This window comes from Microcaecilia unicolor, chromosome 5 (genome assembly GCF_901765095.1).
Source record: "Microcaecilia unicolor chromosome 5, aMicUni1.1, whole genome shotgun sequence".
In the NCBI taxonomy this organism is placed as follows: Eukaryota; Metazoa; Chordata; class Amphibia; order Gymnophiona; family Siphonopidae; genus Microcaecilia; species Microcaecilia unicolor.
In genome coordinates, this window is record NC_044035.1 from 320,839,046 (window position 1) to 320,865,957 (window position 26,912).

The following is a 26,912-nucleotide window of genomic DNA, read 5'->3' on the forward strand; positions in this document are numbered from 1 at the left end:
ATTTGAAAGCTATTCTATAAAGAAAAGTAGGCACCTACTTTTCTTTACAGAATATTAGTGCAAGTGGAAGAGGTGGTGTGTACATCTAGACACAACCATTTACACCAAGTAAATGCTCAGATGCACACATGAACATGTGTAAATGATAGTAATTTGTGCGTATACGTGTGCTCTGCCTATGCTATGCTCAAACTCCACCCACACGCATGTCCGCCAACAAAGTACACACCATCAAAGCATGGTGCATACTTTTCCACTAGTTAGTATTCTATAACAGTTCATTTACATATATAAATGACTAGAATACTGCCCTTAACATGCCTTCTTGCCACCTAAAACCAGGTGGCCCCTTTAAAGAATTACCCCTGTAAGGGGGTTTTTAAACTGATGACTGGAAAGGACAAGGTACAAAAGAATCTATAAGTTTGATAATAAGGTACCACATCTTTTAGAGGATTTTTCCCTCTAATATATATTTTGAAGTTGGAAAGTAGAATGATTTGGTCTTTGAACTAGACAGCCCACATCTAATATGGCGATTAACAACTCAGCTTGAATTTCAACATTCCCTTACCTTGATCTTCTTGATTTGTGCAATCCATAATTATATTGCAAGATGCTATATTGCAAAAAGTTTTGAATTTCGAAAATATTTATTTACAGCTAACCCAACCCAAATAATCTGGGTTAAAAATAAACCTTCGGACTCAAATGGGCTGAAAACAACTGGCTGTTTGATTAAAGCTTGATCAAATATGGCTAAATATCAACTGTAGCTGAATGTACCTCGCCTTGAGCTACAACTGAAAAAGGTGTGAGCCAAATCCAAAACAGAATTTGAACTTTGTGAAAGAAGATTCACTCATTCCCAGTCAAAAGCAAGACAAAGGTGTAGCTCCCAGTTCTTGAGTGTGCTGTGTGGGCACAGCTCTACCTCTGCTGGTTCTTATCTTCTTGTTGCAATCAATTCAAGAATTCCTGTTTAGTATCAACCTCTAGAGGAGATGAAAACTTTACATCACAGTAGTTGAAGTCATAGTCATACATGGAATCCTTATGGACAATTTCTTCCAAATTATTTTTTTGACTATTCCATAAGTTTCCCCCCAGAGATTTATATAAATGTTCTTTTATTCTTCTGTTTTCATTAGATGTAGATTCCCACACAATTTCAAGCTCATCCTCCACCTGCCTGGGAAAAAAAACACACAAAGATCCAAATGACTTTGAAGTTACCAAACAATAGGAAAGACAGTGGTGAGGGCAAGAAGAATACAAGGTAACTTGAGATAAGCTGACAAACCAAGAAAATGAGGCTCTATACAATCATTGTGATACTTCTGTCCACTTCTAAACGCTGCATCTTCAAACACACAGATTAGAAACAGTTCAGAGTTTATTCCAGAATACACAGGATGTAGAGATCTATCTATATATATATATATCTCAGAGATGAGGAAGGAAAAGGGAAATACAACAGAAATGGGACAGTTTGGGGACAGAGCTACACACTGTCCTGTGAAAGACCTGGGTTTAATTCCTAGGTTAGCAGGGGCTGATGATGCTGTAAAGGCAAAGTGACAAGATTTGTAAGGGGTGGAGATGGGAGCCAGACACTGGTGGTCAAGCCTGCCTGTCACTAATTGAACACAGACATGTCACTGGGAGAGGGGTAGGGAGGAAACAGAGCCAGTGGGAGTTTCAAAAAGTGGAAGAGTGATTTGTTTACCTTCCCCTTTGACTCTGCGTCCTGCTTAAGCTGCAATGCTGCACATTTTCCAACCACCCAGCCCTAGTACTACTCACATCATTGATGCCATAAATGAGAAGGCTGATTGTGTGTGATTATTTAAGAGTCAAAATATACTACTACTACTTACCATTTCTAAGAAAATGTCCTTTGAAATGGAAGAAGATAAATCATGTATCAAAAAACAAACTATTTAATGTACAACAAAAAGCAGGTGACTTCTAGAGAGGGAGAAATCTTCATTGGTAAGAATTTGATGGGGAAATTGTTTTTAAACTTAGGGAAGGGTAGACTTAGAATTAAACAGGTAACCTCAGGGACTTTATTTTAAGTTACTCTGCTCACTTAGCAAAGGAGTTTAAGGAATAGTTTTTCTTAGCATATAGTCTCTGTTAAAGTTCCATAGGCTAGCATTTAAGGGGGATATTTTATAGTTACTATAGTATCAGTAAAGCACAGCTAATAGTAACATAGTAGATGACGGCAGAAAAAGACCTGCATGGTCCATCCAGTCTGCCCAACAAGATAAACTCATATGTGTATACCTTACCTTGATTTGTACCTGCCTTATTCAGGGCACAGACCGTACAAGTCTGCCCAGCAGTATTTCCCGCCTCCCAACCACCAGTCCCGCCTCCCATCTCCGGCTCTGGCACAGACCGTATAAGTCTGCCCTCCACTATCCTCGCCTCCCAACTACCAACCTCTCTTCCCCCACCTGCTCCGCCACCCAATTTTGGCTAAGCTTCTGAGGATCCATTCCTACTGCACAGGATTCCTTTATGCACATCCCACGCATGTTTGAATTCCGTTACCGTTTTCACCTCCACCACCTCCCGCGGGAGGGCATTCCAAGAATCCACCACCCTCTCCGTGAAAAAATACTTCCTGACATCTTTTTTGAGTCTGCCCCCCTTCAATCTCATGTCCTCTCGTTCTACCGCCTTCCCCTCTCCGGAAAAGATTTTTTTGCGGATTAATACCTTTCAAGTATTTGAACGTCTGTATCATATCACCCCTGTTCCTCCTTTCCTCCAGGGTATACATGTTCAGGTCAGAAAGTCTCTGCTCATACGTCTTGGAACGCAAATCCCATACCATTCTCGTAGCTTTTCTTTGCACCGCTTCCATTTTTTTTTAACATCCTTCACGAGGTACGGCCTCCAAAACTGAACACAATACTCCAGGTGGGGCCTCACCAACGACTTGTACAGGGGCATCAACACTTCCTTTCTTCTGCTGATCACACCTCTCTCTATACAGCCTAGAAACCTTCTCGCTACGGCCACCGCCTTGTCAAACTGTTTCGTCGCCTTCAGATCCTCGGATACTATCACTCCAAGATCCCTCTCCCCCTCAGTACCTATCAGACTCTCCCCACCTAACACATAAGGCTCTCGTGGGTTTCTACTCCCTAAGTGCATCACTTTGCATTTCTTCGCAATGAATTTTAATTTCCAAACCTTAGACCATTCTTCTAGCTTCCTCAGATCCCTTTTCATGCTTTCCACTCCCTCCCGGGTGTCCACTCTGTTGCAAATCTTAGTATCATCCGCAAATAGGCAAACTTTACCTTCTAACCCTTCGGCAATGTCACTCACAAATATATTGGCACAGGAAACCTCAGTTTAGACTTTTAATTTAGGCTGTTATGTAGAAAGCTCAAATCCAGAACCTCCAGGGTAGCATTTTCACAAGTGTTCCCTGTTCCATACCAGGACCCAAGAGACAGAGGTCTGGAGTCTCAATGCGTGGATGAGGTGATGGTCCAGGATTGCCCCTTCTCTCTTCTCTCCCCTCCCTTTCGCCCATTCATCCAGCATCACCCCCTCTTTCTTCCCTCTCCCTTGTAAACTAGGATGAAAATAAAAACAAAACAAGTGTAGAAAGCATGCTGAGCATATGTGTGTGGGTGTCTGACAATGGAGTGATACCAAAATATTCTATTGGTTTGGAAAGAATAAGGTTAGATTAAGAACAGAAGACGGCATGACATCAAAAAGCTGAAGCAGTTTACCCACCCCACCCCCCCATGCAATCGCTATTTTAATACACCCAAAAACAAAGCAATCAAACCAATCAGTTGCTGCATCCACGTTATCATTTTTTATCTGCTCTCTCTTATTACCAGGGCAAAAACCTGTTCGGACAATTGGCTGACTGGTCAGTCCATGGCTCTCTGTTTTCATCTTTTATCCTTTTTCAGAACTCTTCTATTCTCTCTTTATCTTACCAGTTGGTGTTCCTTTTCTTTTCTTATGTAATTTTATTGATTTGATATGTACATGCTTTGATTTTATGAAAGGTGGTATATTAAATGAAAAATAAACTTAAGAAATGTCATTTTAAGTGGATTCCTTGAAGCATAAATCCCCAGATTATTTACCAGTATAGGAGAAAAAAATAACTTGTGATTTTTTTTTCATTATAAATAATTTCTGTAAGCTGTTACAGCTCCAGTATGCCCAGTGCAAAATAAGACAGCAGATGTAAATTCTCAAATTGGACATATTCCAAACACTAAAATGAAAATAAAATGATTTTTCTACCTTTGCTGTCTGGTGACTTTGCTTTTCTGATCATGTTGGACCCAGTCTCTGATTCTGCTGCTATCTGTTCCCTTAACTCCGTTTCCAGGGCTTCCTTTCCATTTATTTCTTTACTTTCCTCCTTTCTTCTTCAATTCTTGCCCTAAATCCATACGTAAAAGCTGGGTCCTCCCCAGACCTGACTGGAGGAGGTATAGAGTGAATCCAGCTTTTGCCTATTTTCTCCATCCATGTGCAGTTTTTTTCCTCTTTTCCCTTTCCCTCATCTCCGTCAGTATGCATCTCCTTCCTATTCTTCCCTCCCCTCCATCCATATGCATCTCCTTCCTCTCTTCCCTCTCATCCATCATGTCCAGCATTTTGCCTCCTCCTCCATCTATGTCCAGCATTTCTCATCCCCTTCATCCACGATCATCTCACTTCCTCTCTCTTACTTTCCCCCTCCATCCATGTCCAGCATTTCAACTCTCTCCCCTCCATCCATGTCCAGAATTTCTCATCTCTCCTAAATCCATGTGCATCTTCTATTCTGTCTTCTCTTCCCTTCATCCATGTCCAGCATTTCTCCTCTCCCCCTCCATCCATGTTCATCTCACTTCCTCTCTTTCCTCCTCTCCATCCATGTCCAGCATTTCAACTCTCTCCTCTCCCCTCCATTCATGTGCATCTCCTTCCTCTGTCTTCCCTCCCCTCCATCCGTGTCCAGAACTTCTCCTCTCTCCCCTAAATCCATGTGCATCTCTTTCCTGTATTCCCTCCCCTCTATCCATGTCCAGAATATCTACTCTCTCTCCTAAATCCATGTGCATCTCCTCCTCTGTCTTTCCTCCCCTCCATTCATGTCCAGCATATCTCCTCTCCCCCTCCACTCCATCCATGTGCATCTACTTCCTCTGTCTTCCCTCTCCTCCATCCATGTCCAGCATTTCTCCTCTCTCCCTTTCCTTCTATCCATGTGCATCTCCTTCCTCTGTCTTTCCTTCCCTCCAACATTTCTCCTCTCTTCCCTGCCCTCCACTCCATCCATGTCCAGAATTTCTCCTCTCTCTCCTCCCGTCCATCCATGTGCATCTCCTTCCTGTCTTCCTTCTCCTCCATAAAGGTCCAGCATTTCTCCTGCCCTCCCCTCCATCTATCCATGTCCAGCAACTCTCCTCTCTCCACTGCCCTCTCCTCTCATCCATGTCCAGCGATTCTCCTCTGCCCTCCCATCCATGTCCAACGATTCTCCTTTGCCCCCTATCCTCCCTTCCCATCCATGTCCAGTGACTTGCCCCAGCCTCCAACTGCCCCCGAGTTTGTTCCAACCCCAGTCTCATGACTTTCCATTCCTGTCAACCTGCGTTGAAATCTTTTATTTTACTTCGTCGCAGCAGCAGTGAAGGCAGCAGGCAGGCTCGCCTCCTCGCTTCCCTTCCCTCTCAGCATCCCGCCCTCGCGGAAAGGAAATTACAACAGAGGAAGGCAGGACGCTGAGAGGGAAGGGAAGGCCGGAGATGAGCCTCCCTGCTTTCACTGCTGGCTCGCCGCTGCGACTTGAGGTAAAATAAAAGATTTCAATGCAGGGCGGCACGAATGGAAAATCGAGGAGCTAAGGGCAGGCAGGTGAGCCGGTACGCTGTACCGGCACAAAAAAAGCACTGTGTATGTATATATATATATATATATATATATATAGCACATGCAAATAAATTGGATAATGCGCTCTGAACCATCATTAATTGGGTGCTAACAAACAATTAATGATGTTAATGGGCACTCAATAAAATTTGCGAGTGCATCTGGATGTGCGCTAGTCTATAAGGCAGACGTCTAACTCCCATGACATTCATCTCAAAAAGAGTCGTGGCCATGGGCGTTCCAAAAAGTTGTGTGCGGAATTACAGAATACTGCTTAACACCACTTAACTTTGGTGCCGGCATTTACACCAGGTTTCAGAAAGCATTAAGTCCAGCACCCAAAAGTTAGGCGCAGGATCCGTGCTAAATGCTATATTCTATACAAGGTGTGCTGAATTTTTTCGGCACCATTTACTGAATTCTCTCCATAGTACTTTAACAGTCTCTCTCTTTTCTAGTATGCACTTTTTATATAATACTTCTTTGAAGTTCATAAAATGCTTGTTCAAATAACTGCTGAACCCTTGTATGCAAAGCCATTTCAAAGCCTGCAGTTAAAATCCATATTTTGAGCAAGAAATAATAGATTTTCAGCTTAGTATGAAGACAATCAGACCAGATGTGACTTCAGAAACTGCTTGCAACTGTACAGCTGTCCTTTTTTCTAGTTTTTTTTTGATGTGACTGACTTACCTTTTCTGCTGCAGCACCTCATCAAGGGTTTCCTGTCTGTCATGTAGCAGTCGCTGGAGGTGCTTCAGCTCTCGATGGTATTGAGCAGCCTTCCCTTCAAAGTCCTTCTCTTGCTCTATTAGTCTTTGATTGACGTCTCCAAGCTTCACCGCAGCCTTCTTTTTGTATACCTGTGGAAGTAATACACCATGGGAAAAGTGAGCTGATGGCAGCTTTGCAGGAGGATTATTACAAAACAAATGAGCAATGTAAGAGCTCTTTTTAGTCACAATCATCTAGTTCTATCTCACTGATGCCTTGCTGAAAGAAATATCAGGTAGGTTTTTAATTACACAATCTATATTGGGATATTAACAGTGCATTGTATTATGTATTATAATCCTTAAGTTTGGCTAAGCTATTTGGGAAAATGAAGGTCTCAATCTGGTACAAATTTTGCATTAGTTATACATGTTTACCTACAATACTAGGTCAAGAGAATATATGCATGAGAATCTATGCATATACAGTACATATTAATTTAAGACATGATCCTGAACAATTCCTTTTTTCTATACTATAAACCATTATTTTCAAAGGCTCACAATCATACTTTTCAAGAGATACCTTTAACTATTGAAATATAATTTTTCAATATTTCATCCCCGAAAAAGTCACTCAGTTAAAACCAGAACTATTTCCCAGGAGTGAGATAAATGCTTGAAAATTGATATTTGGTGATTTATATTTTAAATAACCTGGATGAAATGTTTCAGTTTTGTGTTTGCTACTTTTGACTATCTTGTTGCATGTTATGTGTAATCATATTCTACTGAAAGAGAAAATTGGCATGAAATTTAAATAAAGATTATGGGGGAGATTCTATATATGGTGCCTAAAAAAAATCGGCACGGAAATCAGTGCTAAGCATATTCTATAAGCTGATCCTAGATTTAGGCGTAAATCCCAGCACATAGATTGACGCACAGTGGATCATATTCTATGTGTGTAAATTTCAAATCACAAAACGCCTATTTCCCCGCCCATAACAACCCCCCTTTTTGCTGGCGTGCGTTAGAAGTTTGGCGCATTTTGTTACAGAATACGCTTAGAGAGTTGTGCGTGTAAATTAGAATTAGTGACAATTAGAGCTCATTATTGCTTAAGTGTTGTTATCAGCGCTCATTAGCTTGTTAAGCTGCGCATGTTGTTATAGAATCCACTAGGATTTCGGCGCAGATCTCTAAGTGAGTTATATAGAATCTGGGAGTATGTGCTTAAAATTTAATACCTGACTTCCATTGTAAAAAGAATCCTGTTATTAAAGCAGTACTATAAAAATGGAAAATGCAATACGTGGAAAAATTATGTTCTTATCTGATAATTTTCTTTCCTTTAATCATACCAGACCAGTCCAGATTAATAGGTTATGTCCATCTACCAGCGGAAGGAGACAGAGAAAATAGTTCCAAGTAAACTGCCCTTTAAGAGTATTGTGCAGCCTGGCATGTTCAGTATTTCGAATAGCCAAGCAATGGTGCTCTGAAGTCTAGAAGAAAACACAGTTAATACCAAACAGGCAAAATCTTGGAGCCAATATGCAGAACCTCACTGTTCTTGCTTGGCCAAAGGCAATTGCAACCTCCCCTCACAGTAAAGTAAGCAGGAGGGAATGGTCCATACTGAGCTTGCTCAAGCACATAGAGATCTACCCCTGAATCCGGGGAAAGAACTCCATGATGCCAAGTAACAGGAGTCATACAGAGCTGGCACAACAACAAGCAGCAGCAGGAGATTGAATAGAGAAGATGAAGTAGGCTGTGCTGTAGGACATCCCAGCGTATTGAAGCATCGTGGAACAGCCAGGGATACCTAAAGGAAACAACACTCTGACAGACTTTAGCCAGGGAGGGCATCTGTACTGGTCTGGTATGATTAAAGGAAAGAAAATTATCAGGTAAGAACATAATTTTTCCTTCCTTGTCATCTATACCAGACCACTCCAGACTAATGGGATGTAGCAAAGCAGTTTCCCAAAGGGTGGGGAGGGGGGAAGAAGAATGCAGAAGGTTGAAAAATCAACAAAGCTATACACACAGCAAAAAACTGATCAGCAGAAACAGATTCGAATATCCGAACCACCAGGCTACCAAAATGGAACAGAGTTAGACACTAGAAAAGGAACTGGAGCCGTAGGACATAAAACAAACGTCCTGAGCAAAAGAAAAATTATGTACCCGTCTTGAGTCCAGGATGGTTGGATGAAGCGACCCTAACAAGTACTATGAGTACGCAACCCCAAACAGTGCACCACACTTCATAGAAGAAAGGGAGCAAGGCCCAGGAACCACCCAGACCAGCACCTAGTGAGAGAATCAAACTCCACAGAGCAAGCAGAGACTCCAGAGTCGAGAGAACCAATTAACTGGAGCGCTAGTCTCTCCAGGAGAACCATGAATAAAAGGGCAGCAGTGTACCAGGGTACAACCGTAGTAGAAAGAGTACTCCTCACCCAGCTCGCTCTGGACTTAGGGATGAAAGAACAGAGCCAAGAGAACAAAAAGAGAGTCGAGAGCTACACTGTGGAGAAAAGACCCCCAAGATGCCAAGAAGACACAAAAGGAACAGAGATGAATTCAAACTCCAGCAATGGAGAAGCTTCTCGCCAGCCACCAAGAGACTACGGCAAGAAAAGATGCCACAGGAATGGCAGCTAACAGGAGACAAGGCAGCCTTGTCTAGCAATCTAACTGTGGTAAGCCACAGCTGGCGAGAAGTTACTACATTCAACCCGCAGAAAAGAGCTGGGGTTGACCGACAAGGTGAAACAGTGCCCAACAGGCAAAGGAAAATACGCTCCACAGTCAGAGACTGAACTGTGCTCAAGGGACAGAAAAGAAGCTGCGCTCATCAGGCAGGCAGAGAAGGATCCGTGCTCAATGAGAACAAACGGATTTGCACTCAAAGCACACAAACTGAGCCACGCACCACGGGCAGAGAAAGAGTTGCACACCTCTGGCAAAGATAGAAATGCCCTGAACAAGCAGAGACGAAGCTGAGAGTAACAGACAGAGGATGAGCAGTGTCCCCACTGAAAGAGCTAGATGTTAGAGGTACCTGCAGAAATGAAGCTGCGGTAGCGATGGAACTGTGTATAAAACACAAAGAGCTGCGCTCCAGACGCCAGCAAGGAGCAGCGCTCCAACCGCCGACAAGGAGCTATGCTTCCTACGCAGACATGAAGCTGTATAGCACCTACAGTCACAGAGCTGTGCTGTGATAAACATACAGAGATGGACCTACACTCAACAGGTGGTGGAGCTGCGCTCTGCTCGCAGACAGGGAGCTGCGTTCCATACGCAAAGAGAGAGAGCTGCATGCCACACATAGACAAGGAGCTGCGTTCCACAGGCAGACACAGGACTGTGCCCCACGCTGAGACCTGCAGAGAAAGAACTACACTGAACATGTGACAATGGAGCTGCGTTCAACATGCAGAGAAGAAAGGTTGCAGAATAAGCAGCAAAGGAACTTCACTCAACATGCCATGATAGAGCTGTCCTTAACATACAGCGATGGAACTAAAACCAACCTGGAACTGTGGAGCCGTGCCCAGCATGCAGCAATGGAGCCGTGCCCAGCATGCAGCGATGGAACTGCATTGGAATAATGAAGCCGCACTAAACATGCAGCGACGGAGCTGCGCTCAACAAGCAAAATGCATAGATGGAGTCCCAGGGAACAGCCAGAAAAGAAGGTGCTGCCAGGTCAACAGGAAAGGAGCACAACTTGTGGAAATGCATACCTGGCGCTGCACTCCCCTGGCCCAGAGGGATTAAAACTACGAGAAAGCCCCGTGCCCCAAGAGACACTCTCAGCCCTCAAGTGGTCTCTGAGCCACAATGACCACCCTCCTAGGCAACCGATACGGAATAGCAGTCAACGTAGAGAAAGAACTCCCGCCAAGAGGGAGGTAAGCATCATGGAGCTGGAATCCTCAGACCATAGGGAGCAAAATGCAGCCGCAAGGCAGTGAGAAAGAAGCAACTCTCGCCAGGCCAGGAACAAAGAGGAAGCTGGACACTAACACCAAACTGAGGAAAAACCAGCTAAGGGAGAGTCAAACTCCAAAGCTAGAACAGAGCCACTTCCCTGCAGAAAAGTAGAGAAAAGCGCAGAGCTGATAATCCCGATGCACAGCAATAGATCTGCTCAGTAGGAAAGAACTGCATCCCTTACAGAAAAAGGAAGGAGTGCCAAATGTGCCAGGAGAGAGGCACCTGAAACTAGAAAAGGCAAAATCCGCCTGTGCCAGGCTAAAACTCCGGCCAAAAGCAAGGGAAGCAAGGAAGAGCTGTGGCAAACTAGTCCTTAAAAGGCACATTCCCGTAAAGAGACAATGAACTGAGTCCAAGCAAAAGACTGGCAAGAATGGCGCTCCCGAGGGTACTCAGAAGAGGGATTTCAGCTAGCAGTTGCACACCAAGGGCAACTCGGACCCCCACCAGAAGGAAAGTACCCTGCAGACAAACCAGAGTAGACAGGAGGGATCCATGGGGACGAGAGAACCAGAACCTCCCTAAGGAAGGGAGGAAAAACAGCTGCCAAAACAATAATCAAATAGCAGGGGCGTCTCAACCAAGATGCCAGAAGCAGCAGAGACCGGACGGTCTGAAAAAGAACTGACCAACAGCCATGTAAGGCTGACAGGAATGAAAAAATAGCCCTGGACCAAAAAGACCGAGCCTGCAACCAAATGGAGCCAGCGAGAGACTTCCCCCACTTTGGAAATGGCAGACTAAGATCTCTGAACTGCAAAGGTACAAGTTCCAGCAATGGGGCCGCCCTCTGAACCAGTCGCCATCTAGGACCATGAAGAGGAGAAAAACAACTAAGTTTCGTGATCCAGGCACAAGCCGTGCCCCACAAAAAAAAAAAAATCAAAGAAACTGGTACCAGCTCAGAATCAGACACCGGCCAGCGAAATTCAAAGAAACTTCGCAAGCGGCCCCCTAGAATACATTGCCAAAGGTGGGAAAATAAATCAGGTAACAGGCAAGAGAAAGAAGGAAAAACAAAGTTTCTTCCTCTTTTTTTTTTTTAAACAACCTTCTTCCCTAGTGACAGGAATAAATAAAGGCTTACCTCAGAGGCAGAAATTCAGATATACCTACCACCACAGATGAGAAGAACCCCACAGGGGAGACAAGTTACTCCATGCCACAATCAACCATCACCCTGCTAGAAAGACAGTCAGGGGAGGGAACCAGGGTCACTGGATATCACCCTAGCTGGCAGATGAGGAATTCAGGACCACTGAGTATCATCTAAAACTAGCCCCAACACGGCTACCAGCACACCCCTGGCTCCACTGTCACCAGAAGAATCTGGGACAGGAGCTACCAGCCAGCAATCCAGAGCAGCTGCATGATCCCATCCACCATCCGCTAGGAGACAGAGAAAATACTGAACATTCCAGGCTGCACGATACCCTTAAGGGGCGGTTTACTTGGAACTATTTTCTCTGTCTCCTTCCGCTGGTAGATGGACATAATCCATTAGTCTAGACTGGTCTGGTATAGATGACAAGGAAATTTCATTTTGATTTTAATTTAACTTCTGAGAATGCATCAATATTTAAAGTTTATGTAAACTCCTCCTATTCAGCAACTCTCACTATTATAAATCTAAGTAAATCAGACTGAATCTGTGTTGTTCCTCATCAGAAACCCACAAAGGCATCATACAGATCGAAATAACGGATAAATGAGTAATGGTATGAACAACTGATGAATGGACTCAGGAAAGCAAGCCTCTAAATTACAGGGTGCAGCTACAATAAGTGCCTATTTAAAAAAGTATAAAGGGGTCACGTGACGCTATGAGCGGGAGTGGGCGCTAGTTGGATCGCTCCTGCCTTCTCCTCAAACATCTAGGCAAAAAATCGCTGCAAACAAAGATTAACATCCTGCTAACTGAGAGCGAACAATAGCCGAACTCACAGTGAACGGATTGAGTGCAGAAGGTTACGGCAATGGCGACAAAAAACACAAGAAAAGAAAAAGAAAAAACTCGCCTAGTTGGAGACAAAATGGCGGCGCCGGTGAGCCCGGGAACGTCGGAGGTGGGGTCCGCCTGGGCCGCGGAAATTGTGGGAGAAGTTACACAAGCGCTAGAGGTAATATTAGATAAAAAACTGAGTTCCCTGGACAACAAGTTGGAATCCCTTAATAACAGTATAGCCCAAATACAAACGGATATGGCGCAATATCAACAGCGGGCCAGTGAAACGGAAGACCGAGTCACTGTACTAGAAGCAGAGATAAATCAACTGAAGAAAACAATTACCTCATACGACGACAAACTCGAAGACCTAGAAAATAGGTCGAGGAGGAACAACCTCCGAATTGTGGAACTGAAGGGCAAGGAGATCGTGAACTCAGCAAATTTCTTGAAACGTGGTTCACAGCAGAACTGGAGTTACCTGAGATGTTGGGGCCGCTAAGAATCGAGCGTGCACATCGACTAGGGCCGAAGAACGTGGCGGAGGGAAGACCACGTGTAGTCATCTGCAAAATTCTCAATTTCAGTCACAAAAACGCCATACTGCAAGCCCTGCGCAACGGCAAAGAACTATACAGCGGGAACCGCAAAGTTCTTTGCTTTCAAGATTATTCATCGGCGGTGGCGGCGCAAAGAAAAAAGTTTTCATCGATATGCTCAGCGTTGGTGAATAAAAAGATTAAGTTTGCGCTATTATACCCTGCAAAGTTGAGAATCATTCATTCTTCGGGCACAAAGTTGTTTACCACTATGGAAGAAGCAAAACTATTTGTGCAACAGATGGAAGAGAGGCCGGAAACTTGAGAGCTAAGGATTGCACTGCTGAAAAAAAGACATTTTCTAACTGACTTCGCTAAATGCTTGAGAAAAAAGTATAAAGAAGAGACCTATAATTGAAATGAGAATTATAAACAGAGGATGTTGGGGCAGATGATACATAAAAGAGACTATCAATGGACACACTGAACAGCGACACAAATTGGATTTAAGGTGGACATAATGCACACTAAAACCATTAGAGGGCCAATTGAAACACAAACAGGATAACAGGAAAGGACGATTTAAGCATGAAAAGTGGCCAAGAATCTTGGATATTAGGAAAGTATGTTATAATAGATATAGTATAAGGATATTAAGATATTACTTTTGTTGTTAGATATTTGATACTGCAGATAATGTAAGCTGCAAGGCCTGAAATCAGTTAAATTAGATTTGAAAGTATTACAATCTAGGTTTGAAAGAATCTGACAACACTAAGATCTCATAAGACTAATACTACTCTTGATTAACAATTGTAGAGACTGGCAAATTTAAAAGTCAAATGAGATGGGGGACTGAATGATAAAGAGGTAATACATACTCACACAATCATAAAAATATGTTATAATAGATATAGTATAATAAGGTTAAGATACTACTGTTGTTGATAACAAGTTGACACTGCAGGTCATATAAGTCGTAGAGCCTGAAATCAGTTACATTAGATTTAAAAGTATAACAAGCTTAGTTTGAAAGAATCTGATAATCATAAGATTATTTATGACTAATAATACTGCTTTTGCTTAATAATTGTAGAGAATGGCAAATCTAAATGTCAAATGTGTTGGGGGACTGAATGTTAAAGAGGTAATACTTACTCACACATACATGTATCATTAATGGAAGAACGAGCAGAAAAGGGACGGATACAAATAATGGGAGGAGGAGCGTTGAAAGTGACCTGCTTCCTACGGGAAGGAGAGGGCTAATGGGGGGGAATGGGGAGAGGGGGGAGGTTAGGGAACAGATAACTACAAGACAATGTAAGGGGGGGAAGGGGAAGAGAGTAACTCAATGTAACCTACAGACGCAAATAAATATGAAAATGAGAACATGGGGTATGAACAGGAGTGGTTGGAGGCTGGGCTGGCTACTCTTGATAGTAAAAGGTAATCAGATGATGGAAAATCGCTATATGAATGATAACTACTTAAGGTAGCATCCTGGAATGTGGGGGGAATACATTCCCCCATCAAGAGATCAAAAATATTGCGCCATCTTAAACATATAAGAGCAGATATTGCAATGCTCCAAGAAACACATTTGTCAGCAGAGGAGCATGCCAAATTAGCCAAATGGTGGGTGGCAGATTGTGTGGCAGCTGCGGCAATGGGTCGAAAAGGGGGAGTAGCCATACTTTTTCGGAAAGGGCTAGCAATCAAGATACATAAAACTATTTCAGACCCAGAGGGTAGATTTGTGCTAAGCATAGTAACCATTAATAAAAAAACTATAATTTTGGGAAATGTCTATGCTCCTAATGTGTTAGATTTAAAATTCTATAAGAAATTGCTTTCCCAAATCACTCAATTGGAAAACTTGCCCCTAGTGATGGGAGGAGATTTCAATATGACTTGGGACCCGAATATGGATAGATCGCATCCGCCTAAGGAGATAAGAAAAATAGATACTAGGGGTCTACCGGATTTATGTGAAATATTAGATTTAATAGATGTCTGGCGCACCTTGCATCCTATGGAGAAAGAATACACACACCAATCTAGAGCACATGGGTCAGCATCAAGAATTGATTACTTGCTGGTATCACGAACTATAATAACAGACATTACTGAGGTACACATAGATCCCTGTGTCATATCGGATCATTCAGTGGTCGGAATGACATGGAAGGGAGGAGAGGATGAAGACTTGCTAAAAAGCTGGACGTTTCCAACATACTTAATTAAAGATGCAAGATTTGGGGAGCTTTTACATGCTAAATGGGCAGAATTTAAGCATTTTAATGAAGGCTCAGTGGATGAGATCAGCACTTACTGGGAAGCAGCGAAAGCGGTGTTGCGGGGGGAAATAATTAGCTATGTCACGCACTATAAACGAATGAGAGACAGAGAAATAACGAGACTAGAACAACTTTTAGGTAAATTACACCGCCAATACGGTATGAACCCTAGTAATGATATCAGACAAGAGATTCTGACCATACAAGCAACTTTAAATGCCAAACTACATGAGAGAGAAGTGAAATCTCAGGCCTACTATCGCTTTCAACTTTACAAGCACGGGAATAAAGGGGGCAAATATTTAGCTCGACTTATAGCATCTAAGGTTAATTCCCGAAATATAACAACTATTAAACAAAAAAATGGGAAACTCATACACTCTAATAAAGAAATTCGACAAGCTTTTCAAAATTTTTATCAAGAACTTTATAAGAGGGCAGATCAAGACGAGCTACAGGGGGAGTCTTACTTAGAGGGTGTTCACATTCCGAGGCTGCAAAGTAGAGACAGAAAGCGGCTAAATGCTAGGATTAGTGAAGACGAGGTAGGATGGGCAATCAAACAAAGTAAATCAGGCAAGGCATCAGGTCCAGACGGTTTTAAAGCAGAATTTTATAAGATGATGGGGGACTCGATTCTCCCTACCTTGACTGAAATGTTCAATGACTGGATAGAGAAGGGGGCCTTGTCTGATAATATGAATTTAGCTAGGATAGTAGTATTTCCTAAACCAAAACGAGATGAACAGTTGGTTACATCATATAGACCCATTTCCCTAATTAATCAAGAGGCAAAATTATTTGCAAAAATATTGGCCAAAAGATTAGGAGGGATATTGCCTCATCTAATTCATCCAGCACAGGTGGGTTTTGTCCAAGGGCGAACAAGTACAAAAAACTTGCGGAATATTTTGGCGTCATTGGAAGGACTAGGTCACTCCAAAGAACAAGCTGTGATGATCAGCTTCGACGCAGAAAAAGCATTCGACAGAGTGGAATGGCCCTTTCTATACTCGGTGCTACAGAAATATGGATTTAATGGCACCTTTGTGCAGGCAATTAGAGCACTATATCATAACCCAAGGGCACAAGTGCTGGTAAATGGAAATATATCGGGGGAAATTCAGATCACTAGGGGAACTAGACAAGGTTGTCCTTTGTCGCCTCTGTTATTTGCACTTCAATTAGACCCATTAATTAGAGACATACATGATTGTGCAGCGATAACAGGGGTACATATTAAAAATCAGGAATTTAAGATAGCTGCATTTGCGGATGACTTGTTAATGATTATTACGAAGCCAAAAGATACTCTAGAGAATCTTTTACAAATTTTCAGAGAATATGGAGATTATTCGGGTTTCAAACTGAATATAGACAAGTCAGAAGCGCTTCAAATTAATGTGGACATACACGAGTTATGGGGGGGAGATTTCCCTTTGAAGCAGGCACATAAATCTTTTGTATATTTGGGTATACAGTTGCCGGCCAGACCAAAAGAGCTATATCATTTAAATGTTGAAAAATTACTGGAACAGACAGCACAGCAGTTGGCATCATGGGGCACGCTAACACTCTCGCTCATAGGGAGGATCAACCTTCTTAAAATGGTGATCTTACCGAGATGGTTATATATGTTGCAGATCTTACCAATAGCCCTGTTGCAGAAAGATATAAAGCGCTTATACCGAATGCTGCTCAGATTCTGTTGGGCTAAGAAAAAAGCTAAAATACAACAAAAATACATGTTGGGAGGATGGAGACAGGGGGGTTTGGGAATTCCCAATCTTAAATATTATAATATGGCATGTTTATTGCGACTGGTGAGAGATAGATTATTTCATGCTTCCGACTATACACCTATAGAGATGGAAGATGCATTATTTAACCCATATCACTTTACTACCCTAATGCATTTGCGGAGCGGGGAAACTCCTCCTAGAATTAGGCACAATATTTTACTTAAACCCATGAGAGAGGTATGGAAATTTATAGGCAAACTATTAGGCGGAGACTCGAGAATAACGGAGTTAATAAGTATTAGAGGGAATCCGGCCTTCCAACCAGGAATGGAGAACAAAATCTTTGATGACTGGGGAAAGATAAGTGTGGAAACCCTGGCAGACGTACTAGGAGAGAATGGGGATATTAAGCCACTGCCGCAGCTGCTTCATCAAGAGGAACCTGGATGGCAAGATACTTATGCGCACTATCAGCTTAAACATTACATACAAAATTTAAATAAAGAAGCACTTATAATTAGGTTAGGTAATAAAATTATTACCTTCTTTGAGGAAATTACAGAAAATGCCCCTTCTATATCGCAATTATATCAGAGACTATGGAGCCTAACTCCTGCGAAGGAGATGACTTTGTTGAAACAGAAATGGGAAAAAGATATGGGAAGGAACTTGCAATCCTGGGATATAATGGCACAAATCAAAAGTATTCCATGCCTGATAGGGGGAAATGATTATAGGGAATGTGCATTTAGAATGATACACAGGGCATACTTTACACAGGTTCAATTGTATAAAGCAGGGGGTATAGAAACAGCTCTTTGTGTAAAATGTCATAATGCCGAGAACTCCATTTATCATGCGATGTGGAAATGTGTATTAATACAACGATATTGGAGACAAATAACTAACTATCTTACAGGTATGTTATGTAGTAGAGTAGATATGAATCCATTACATCTCATATTGGATATGAAGGAGGTACAATCGAGTTTAAATGCAGATAAAGTATTGCTAAAGCGCAAATTATGTTTGATAGCAAGGAAATGTATTATGCAGCACTGGACTACACACAACCCGCCAAATTTCTGGCATTGGCGTAATCAGGTACATCAATTGTTGGTTTGGGAAGCAAAAGAGGCTAAAGGAAATGATAAAAGAAAAACGAGATTTCTTAAAATCTGGGGATGCTACTTGGAAAAAATGACGCAGAAAGGGCGAAGTCTGATTATTAATACCTTATGAGTGGACTTTATGCGATACTGGAAAGTATGGGGAATTTTATAGGTTACAGGGGGAACCATGAAGAATAAGAGGGCAGGGAGGGTGGGAAGGGGGAAAGGGAAATAGTAGGTATAAGGATGGAAGAATGCAACATTATACTATGGTGGGAACTAATAATGGATTTGTTGTACTAATATCGGATAATGAAGGTGGCACAATATTTGGTTATGTTAGATGTTGACAATAATGCAATGTTCTGTTGAATTCATGGATAATACAAATTAATGAAACACACAGAGAAAGAAAAAGAAACACACTATCCTTGTGTAAGATAATTATTGTTTTATTATGCTGTTACAAGATAATGGAGGAACAAAAAAATACTTGTATTAGTTCTATAATGTCTATAAGATGTGGATATGTTGATTTCTTTCATAATAAAAAACAGTTGAAACATAAAAAAGTATAAAACCAGGAGAAAGAATGTTATAGCTTGGCTAGACACTGGCTCTTTACAATTCTAAGGAAGCAATCATTTGGAATAAAGAAGCAAATTTAGATGGATCTTGCCAGTTTTTTGGGACATACACCATTTACCATTGTAATCCGTGGTGGGGATGGGGGGAAGGGACATCAGCAAAACTGCAAGGTTTATTGCAATCCACAGTAAGTCAATTTAATGCAAATGAACTGTTATGCAATACTTGGCATCACTTAGGCTTGAACTTTTCACACTCTGCAATAAAAAGGACATTACTGATAACACACTAACCCAGTGATTTTCAACCTTTTTCATCTCGTGGCACACTTACAAGATGCAAATATTGTCAAGGCACACCTCCGAGTCATCCCTCCACTAATTCACCAGGGTTAACTGGCAATAAGCAGCAAGTCCTCTAAGTCCTCCCTTACTTCATTGCAGCTGCACTTGGAGGATGCCACAAGCATGCGTCAATAGATCAAGTGACCTCTGATGCTGCTGTCCCGTGCATGTATCAGTGTGAGCCTTGCTGCAGCAGCCCAGGCAGAGAGTAAGTGCCACTGTGCTGAATTATTGAAAGCAGGAGGTGGTGGTGGTACTTTGGCGACGTGGAGGACCCTAGGTAGGTATTTGGTCGCTAAGAGGCAACTCCCACGGAAAACTCGCAGGAACTACTTCCATGCCCGCAGGATCCCCACGGACCTAGAGGCAGGGCCAGTATTAGACATACTGGGGCACAGGGCTTCCCTCCCCCAATCTCCCCACCCACTATTAGTACCACACATAAAACAACATTAAGGGCCCTGTTTACTAAGGCGCGATAATATTTTTAGCAGCCTTCACTTAGTGTGTGCGCTAACCATGTAGGTGCCTATAGGGATATTGTAGGCATGTACGTGGTTATCGTGCCTATAACACTGCTTAGTAAACAGGGCTCTAAATGACTTCTTCAAACATGAAACACAGACCAACCTTCACCAAATACAGAACAAGGGATTAGAAATAGAAATATGAACACCCAAATTAAAATGGGAACCCCAAGAAGTTAAACTTGGCAAATACCACAACACCGAAGAAATATAAACAGAAATGCACTTCCATTTGTATTGCACACAATCGGTGGCATAGCCACAGGGGGCCTAGGTCCCCCCACTTTGGGCTCAGAGCCTCCAAAATAATCCATCATCCTTGCTGTAGCTGGCAGGGATTCCCAAGCTGTGCCAGATGAAGACCACCTCCTCTGGTCCGGTAGCCAGAGCTCTCCAAGCTCTGCAGCTGGTGGCTATGTCCTCAAGCTGCTACTGCTGGGCCCCCCCATACATGCTCAGTTTTCACACATGCAGAAAGACCAAGCTATTCACAGGGGTGGGTCAGAAGTGGTGGAAGCAGCTCGGGGACACTGCTGTTGGCTGCAGAGCTTGGAGAATTCTGGCTGTCAGAGCGGTAAAGGAAGAGAAAAGTCTTCGCCACGAGGGGCCAGGAGATCCCTGCCAGCTCAGGTATTTATATTTTGCATTCAGGAAGGGAAGGGAGAAAATTTGGTGCCCACCCACTTTTGGATTCAGCCCTGCCCTCCAACCATCTTGCTATGTCACTGTACACAATACAAAGACATCTGTAATACACATATCTCAAAATTAAAATATTCCCGTTAATAAATTCAGAATAAAACACTTTTTTCTACCTTTGTTGTCTGGACATTTAATTTTTCTGTCATGTTGGTCCCAATTTCTCTGTCTGTCTTCTGATAATTCTCTTTCCAAAGGCTGTTGTCAATTTGTCTTCTCTTCTGCCTTCTCCTATACCTCTCTGACATATTGATCCTTCCCTTATAGCTCTTTTCTGCCTATCTATCCACTCAAATTTCACATTCTTTCTTACCCTTCTCCTTTTAACTTTTCAGCTACATATTAACTTTCCATATTCTTCTCTCATTCTCTAGCTGTCCTATTTGTCATCTCACTCCTTTCCCAGCCTGCTATTCCCTTCCATCTTTCATCTACCTGCCATTACTACCTCTGTATTCAGTATCCTCCTCTCACTCATTATCTTGCCACCCCTTCTTGGCCTCTCCCACATGGTTCTGCCATTTCCAGTAGTTCCCCTCCCTCTCCCTCTTGTAGTTCAGTATCTCCTCTCCCTCCTCCTCTCCATGGCCTGAAATCTCCCTGTCCCTTTCCTCCATCCACATCATCTTCCTGTCCCATCTCTCTTCCCTCCTGCTGCCCCCACCCCAATGGGCCATCATCTCTCCTCCTCTCTCTCCCCTCTATGGTTCAACATTGCTCCCTCTCTTTTTCCTACTGTTGTTCCTTCCCCCTACTCCATCCCATATGAGTCAGCATCTCTCCCTCTCTCTCCCTCCCATCCATTGTTCAGCACCTGCCTCTCTCCCTCCTCCTCCCTTCCTATCCTGGATCCAACATCTCTTTCTTCCAAACTGTCCCTCCCATCTAGCATCTCTCCCTCCCCACCACCCCTGTGTCCAAAAGCTCTCCCTCTCTCTTCCTTTCCCCCACCCCACTGTCCACCATCTCTCTCTCTTCCTTCCCTCTGTTCTCGGGCCCATCATTTCTTCTTCCATCCCTTCCCCCCACCTCCAAGTATGGCATATTCCCCTCTCTCTCTCAACCCCTGGGTCTACTTTAAAACAGCTCCAGGGGGCCCCCTTTGGTCTGTCATCTCTTCCCCTTCTTGCCACCCCATTTAAGGTCTCCTTTCCATCATGTTTTTGTTCACAGTGCCAGTGCGGCAGTGATTCTGATACGCTGCTTGTGTCTGCCCAGGTGCTGTTTCTCTGCCGTGTTCCTCCCAGACTGAAACAGGAAGTTCTGTCAGAAGGCAGTGGAATGCAGCAGAAGAATAAGCGCTGGGGCAAAAGCAGGCAGCGTTATTAGAATCGCTGCCGCGCTGGCAGCCTCCTGTAAACAAAAAAAAAAAAAAACATGATGCAGGTTAGACAGGGAAGATGAGGGGAAGAGAGGGAGACCTCGGATTGGGGTGGCGAGAATAGGAAGAAATGATGGACTGTGGGGGTCCCCTAAAACTGTGAGACCCAGGGCAGCTGCCCTGTTTGCCCTCTTCTGCTAACGCCGGTCCTGACTAGAGGGGATTCCACCGGGATCCCCGTGGACTCCCAGTGCAGCTCTGGGCTGCGACACACCAATTGAAAAACGCTGCCTTAACCTATTTAACTCATGTTACATGCCAAATTCAGTATTTAATATACCTGAATATACCTTAAGGATTTTAAATAAATACATTAAGATTTTCTTCTGTAAACAGACTTAAGAACTCAGATTTCTGATTATATTTTGCTTTAATGTTAAAACATTGTGCAGGATTTTCGAAAGGGTGCGAAATATCTAATACAGCTGGTGAAAGCTTTGTCAGTTGAACTAGCTCCAGCTGAAATAGGTTTAAATCTAGTCTAAAGCAGTTGTTCTCAAACCTGTCCCAGGGAACCCTTAGGATAGATACACTGAATATGCATGAGATACAACTACATGCAAAAGAAAACCTGACTTGGGGAGGGGGAGTGTCCTTCAAGATACATTTGTTTATGTTTATTAAAATTTGCTAAAATTACCTTTTGTACAGGATAAATCACTCAATTCTGATAAAAAAGTAAAGTAAACAGGCAAACCAGAACACAGTCAAACTATTAATAATAAACTGTCACTGACTTCAATTGCTTCAAAATGTGAACAACAAACCTCAAAATTGGCTTTGTTAAAAAGGAAAGTTTTTATATTAGACTTAACGTTCTTACAGTGAGATTCCAACCGGATTTCAGATGGAAGATTATTCCATAAAAAAAAGGAAAGTAAAAAAGCACTCTAACGTTTTGACTCACAGTAGGCCTACAGACTTTCTACATAGCTGATTTAAAAATCTAATAATAAACGAACTTGACCTCTTTCACCTAATCCTGCCTCCAGGACCACTCTGAAAATAGTGAAGATACTTACCTGTAGCAGATATTCTCCGAGGACAGCAGGCTGATTGTTCTCACATGTGGGTCAGCGTCCACGGCGGCCCAGGAAACTGCAAATTTTTCCGAGCAAAAATAAAAGTTTTGCCGGAGCCTTCTGGCACGCGAACTGTGCACAACTTCCCACCTGTCGCGTGAGCGTTCCCACTCAGTTTAATCAAAAAGCAAATAAACAAACAACAACTCCAAATGGGAGGTGGGCGGGTTTGTGAGAACAATCAGCCTGCTGTCCTTGGAGAATACTACAGGTATGTATCTTCGCTTTATCCGAGGACAAGCAGGCTGCTTGTTCTCACATGTGGGGTATCCCTAGCAACCAGGCTCACTCAAAACAATTAACATTGGTCAACTGGGCCTCACAACAGCGAGGACATAACATAGATTGACCTGAAACCATAAACAACTAACTGAGAGTGTAGCCTGGAACAGAACAAAAATGGGTCTAGGGGCAGGAGTTGGATTGCAGCCTGGAACAGAACAAAAATGGGTCTAGGGGGGGTGGAGTTGGATTCTAAAACCCGAACAGATTCTGCAGCACCGACTGCCCAAACCGACTGTCACATTGGGTATCCTGCTGAAGATGTGAATGTGTGCACTGAAGACCATGTTGCAGCCTTGCAAATCTCTTCAATGGAGGCTGACTAAGTGAGCCACTGACGAAGCCATGGCTCTAACATTGTGAGCCGTTGACATGGCCCTCCAGAGTCAGCCCAGCTTGGGCGTAAGTGAAGGAAATGTAATCTGCTAGCCAATTGGAGATTGTGCGTTTTCCAATGGAGACTCCCCTCCTGTTGGGATCAAAAGAAACAAACAACTGGGCGGACTGTCTAAAGGGCTTTCTCCGCTCCACGTAAAAGGCCAAAGCTCTCTTGCAGTCCAAGGTCTGCAAACTGTTTTCGCCAGGGTGGGTATGAGGACGGGGAAAGAAAGTTGGCAAGACAATTGACTGGCTCAGATGGAACTCTGACACCACCTTTGGCAAGAACATGCTTGCGGAGGACTACTCTGTTGTGATGGAACTTGATATAAGGTGCATGCACTACCAAGGCCTGAAGCTCACTGACTCTACGAACTGAAGTAACAGCCACCAAGAAAACGACCTCCCAGGTCAAGTACTTCAGATGGCAGGAATTCAGTGGCTCAAAAGGAGCTTTCATCAGCTGGGTGAGAACGACGTTGAGATCCCGTGATACTGGTGGAGGTTTGACAGGGGGCTTTGACAAAAGCAAACCTCTCATGAAGCGAACAACTAAAGGCTGTCCAGAGATAGGCTTACCCTCTACACGGCGATGATAAGCACTAATCGCACTAAGGTGAACTCTTACGGAGTTGGTCTTGAGACCAGACTCTGACAAGTGTAGAAGGTATTCAAGCAGGGTCTGTGCAGGACAAGAAAGAGGATCTAGGGCCTTGCTGTAACACCAGATAGCAAACCTCCTCCATTTGAAAGAGTAACACCTCTTAGTGGAGTGTTTCCTGGAAGCAAGCAAGACTCGGGAGACACCCTCTGAAAGACCCAAGGAGACGAATTCTAAGCTCTCAACATCCAGGCCATGAGAGCCAGAGACTGGAGGTTGGGATGTAGAAGAGACCCCTCGTTCTGAGTGATGAGGGTTGGAAAACAGTCCAATCTCCACAGTTCTTCGGAGGACAAATCCAGAAGAAGAGGGAACCAGATCTGACGTGGCTAGAAGGGTGCAATCAGGATCATGGTTCCGCAGTCAAGCTTGAGTTTCAGCAAAGTCTTCCCTACTAGAGGTATGGGAGGATACGCATACAGGAGGCCTGTCCCCCAATGTAGGAGAAAGGCATCTGACGCTAGTCTGTCGTGGGATTGAAGCCTGGAACAGAACTGAGGGACCTTGTGAGTGATCTGAGTGGCAAAAAGATCCACCAAGGGGGTGCCCCACGCTCGGAAGATCTTGCGGACTACGCCCATGTTCAGTGACCACTCGTGAGGTTGCATTATCCTGCTCAACCTGTCGGCCAGACTGTTGTTTACGCCTGCCAGATAAGTGGCTTGGAGAAACATGCCGTGACGGCGTGCCCAAAGCCATATCTGGACGGATCCTTGACACAGAGGGCGAGATCTGGTGCCCCCCTGCTTGTTGGTGTAGTACATGGCAACCTGATTGTCTGTTTGAATTAAGATTACTTGGTTGGACAGCCGATCTCTGAAAGCCTTTAGAGCATTCCAGGTCGCTCTCAATTCCAGGAAATTGATCTGCAGACCTTTTTCCTGAAAGGACCAGGCTCCCTGAGTGTGGAGCCCATCTACATGAGCTCCCCACCCCAGGAGAGATGCATCTGTCGTCAGCACTTTCTCTGGCTGAGGAACTTGGAATGGTCGCCCCATGGTCAAACTGGATCGAATCATCCACCACTGAAGAGAATTCCGAAAGCTGGTGGACAGTTGGACTACATCCTCTAGATCCCCTGCAGCTTGAAACCACTGGGAAGCTAGGGTCCATTGAGCTGATCTCATATGTAGATGTGCCATGGGTGTTACATGAACTGTGGAGGCCATGTGCCCCAGAAGTCTCAATATCTGCTGAGCCATGACCTGCTGAGACGCTCGAACCATGGTCACCAGGGACAGAAGGTTGTCTGCCCTTGCCTCAGGAAGATAAGCTCGAGCTGTCTGAGTGTTCAACAGGGCTCCAATGAATTCCAATTTTTGGACTGGGGTGAGATGGGACTTGGGATAATTTATGACGAACCCCAGTAGCTCTAGCACCCGAATAATCATTCGCATGGACTCCAGAGCACCCTCCTTCGAGGTGCTCTTCACCAGCCAATCGTCGAGATAAGGAAACACAAGCACTCCCAGGCTGCATAGTGACGCTGCGACTACAGCTAGGCATTTGGTAAACACTCTGGGCACAGGTGCCAGGCCAAAAAGGCAGTACATGGTACTGAAAATGCTGTGTTCCCAGCCGAAATCGAAGATACTTCCTGTGAGCTGGAAGTATCGAGTTGTGGGTGTAAGCATCCTTTAAGTCCAGAGAGCATAGCCAATCATTTTCCTGAATCATGGGAAGAAGGGTGCCTAGGGAAACCATCCTGAACTTTTCTCGGACTAGAAATTTGTTCAGGGCCCTTAGGTCTAGGATGGGATACATCACCCCCCCCCCCCCCCCCCGTTTTCTTTTGCACAAGGAAGTACCTGGAATAGAATCCCAGCCCTTCTTCCCCTGGGGGGGTTCGACTGCGTGGGCCTGTAGAAGGGCGGAGAGTTCCTCTGCAAGTACCTGTTTGTGCTGGGAACTGTAAGAATGAGCTCCCGGTAGACAATTTGGAGGTTTGGATTCCAGATTGAGGGTGTATCCTGACCGGACTATTTGAAGAACCCACCAGTTGGAGGTTATGATTGGCCACCTTTGGTGAAAAAATATCAATTTTCCCCCCTCCCAACTGGCAAGTCGTCTGGCACGGACACTTTTACTGAAGCTATGCTGAACTGGAGCCAGTCAAAAGCTCGTCCCTTGCTTTTGCTGGGGAGCCGCAGAGGCCTTAGGCGCACGCTGTTGACGAGAACGAGTGCGCTAGGACTGAGCCTGGACAGGCTGCCGAGAATCAGGAGTGTACCTACACTTAAGCATAGGAATAGGGAGCACTCCTCTTCCCTCCAAAAAACCTCCTAGATGAGGAAGTAGCAGAAGACGCCCAGCGGGAGAGAGAATCCATAACATCATTGTGCTTCTTGAGCTGGTCAACAAGATCTTCTACTTTCTCACCAAAAAGGTTATCCTCCCGGCAAGGAACATCCACCATCCGCTGCTGGACCAAATGATCCAGGTCAGAGACATGCAGCCATGAGAGTCTGCGCATCACTTTACCTTGGGCAGCGATCCTGGATGTTACATCAAAAGTGCCGAACGTACCCCTGGCCAGGAATTTTCGACACACCTTCTGCTGCCTGACCACCTGGTGAAAAGGCTCGGCCTGCTCCAGAGGGAGCTCATCAACCAAGCTAGACAGTTGCCTCACCGAGTTCTGCAAGTGGATGCTCATGAAGAGCTGGTATGTCTGGATTTTGGC

General features: G+C 43.9%; 1 protein-coding gene across 1 annotated transcript in view; it reads right to left on the reverse strand.

Moving 5' to 3' along the window:
* Positions 1-705: 705 nt before the first annotated feature.
* Positions 706-26,912, reverse strand: part of CEP89 (centrosomal protein 89) — a 162,023-nt gene continuing 135,816 nt past the window's right edge. Inside the window, 2 exon segments of the mRNA XM_030204424.1 lie at positions 706-1,192; positions 6,613-6,782. Of these exon segments, the coding sequence (XP_030060284.1) occupies positions 964-1,192; positions 6,613-6,782 (399 nt within the window). The 3' untranslated portion in view covers positions 706-963.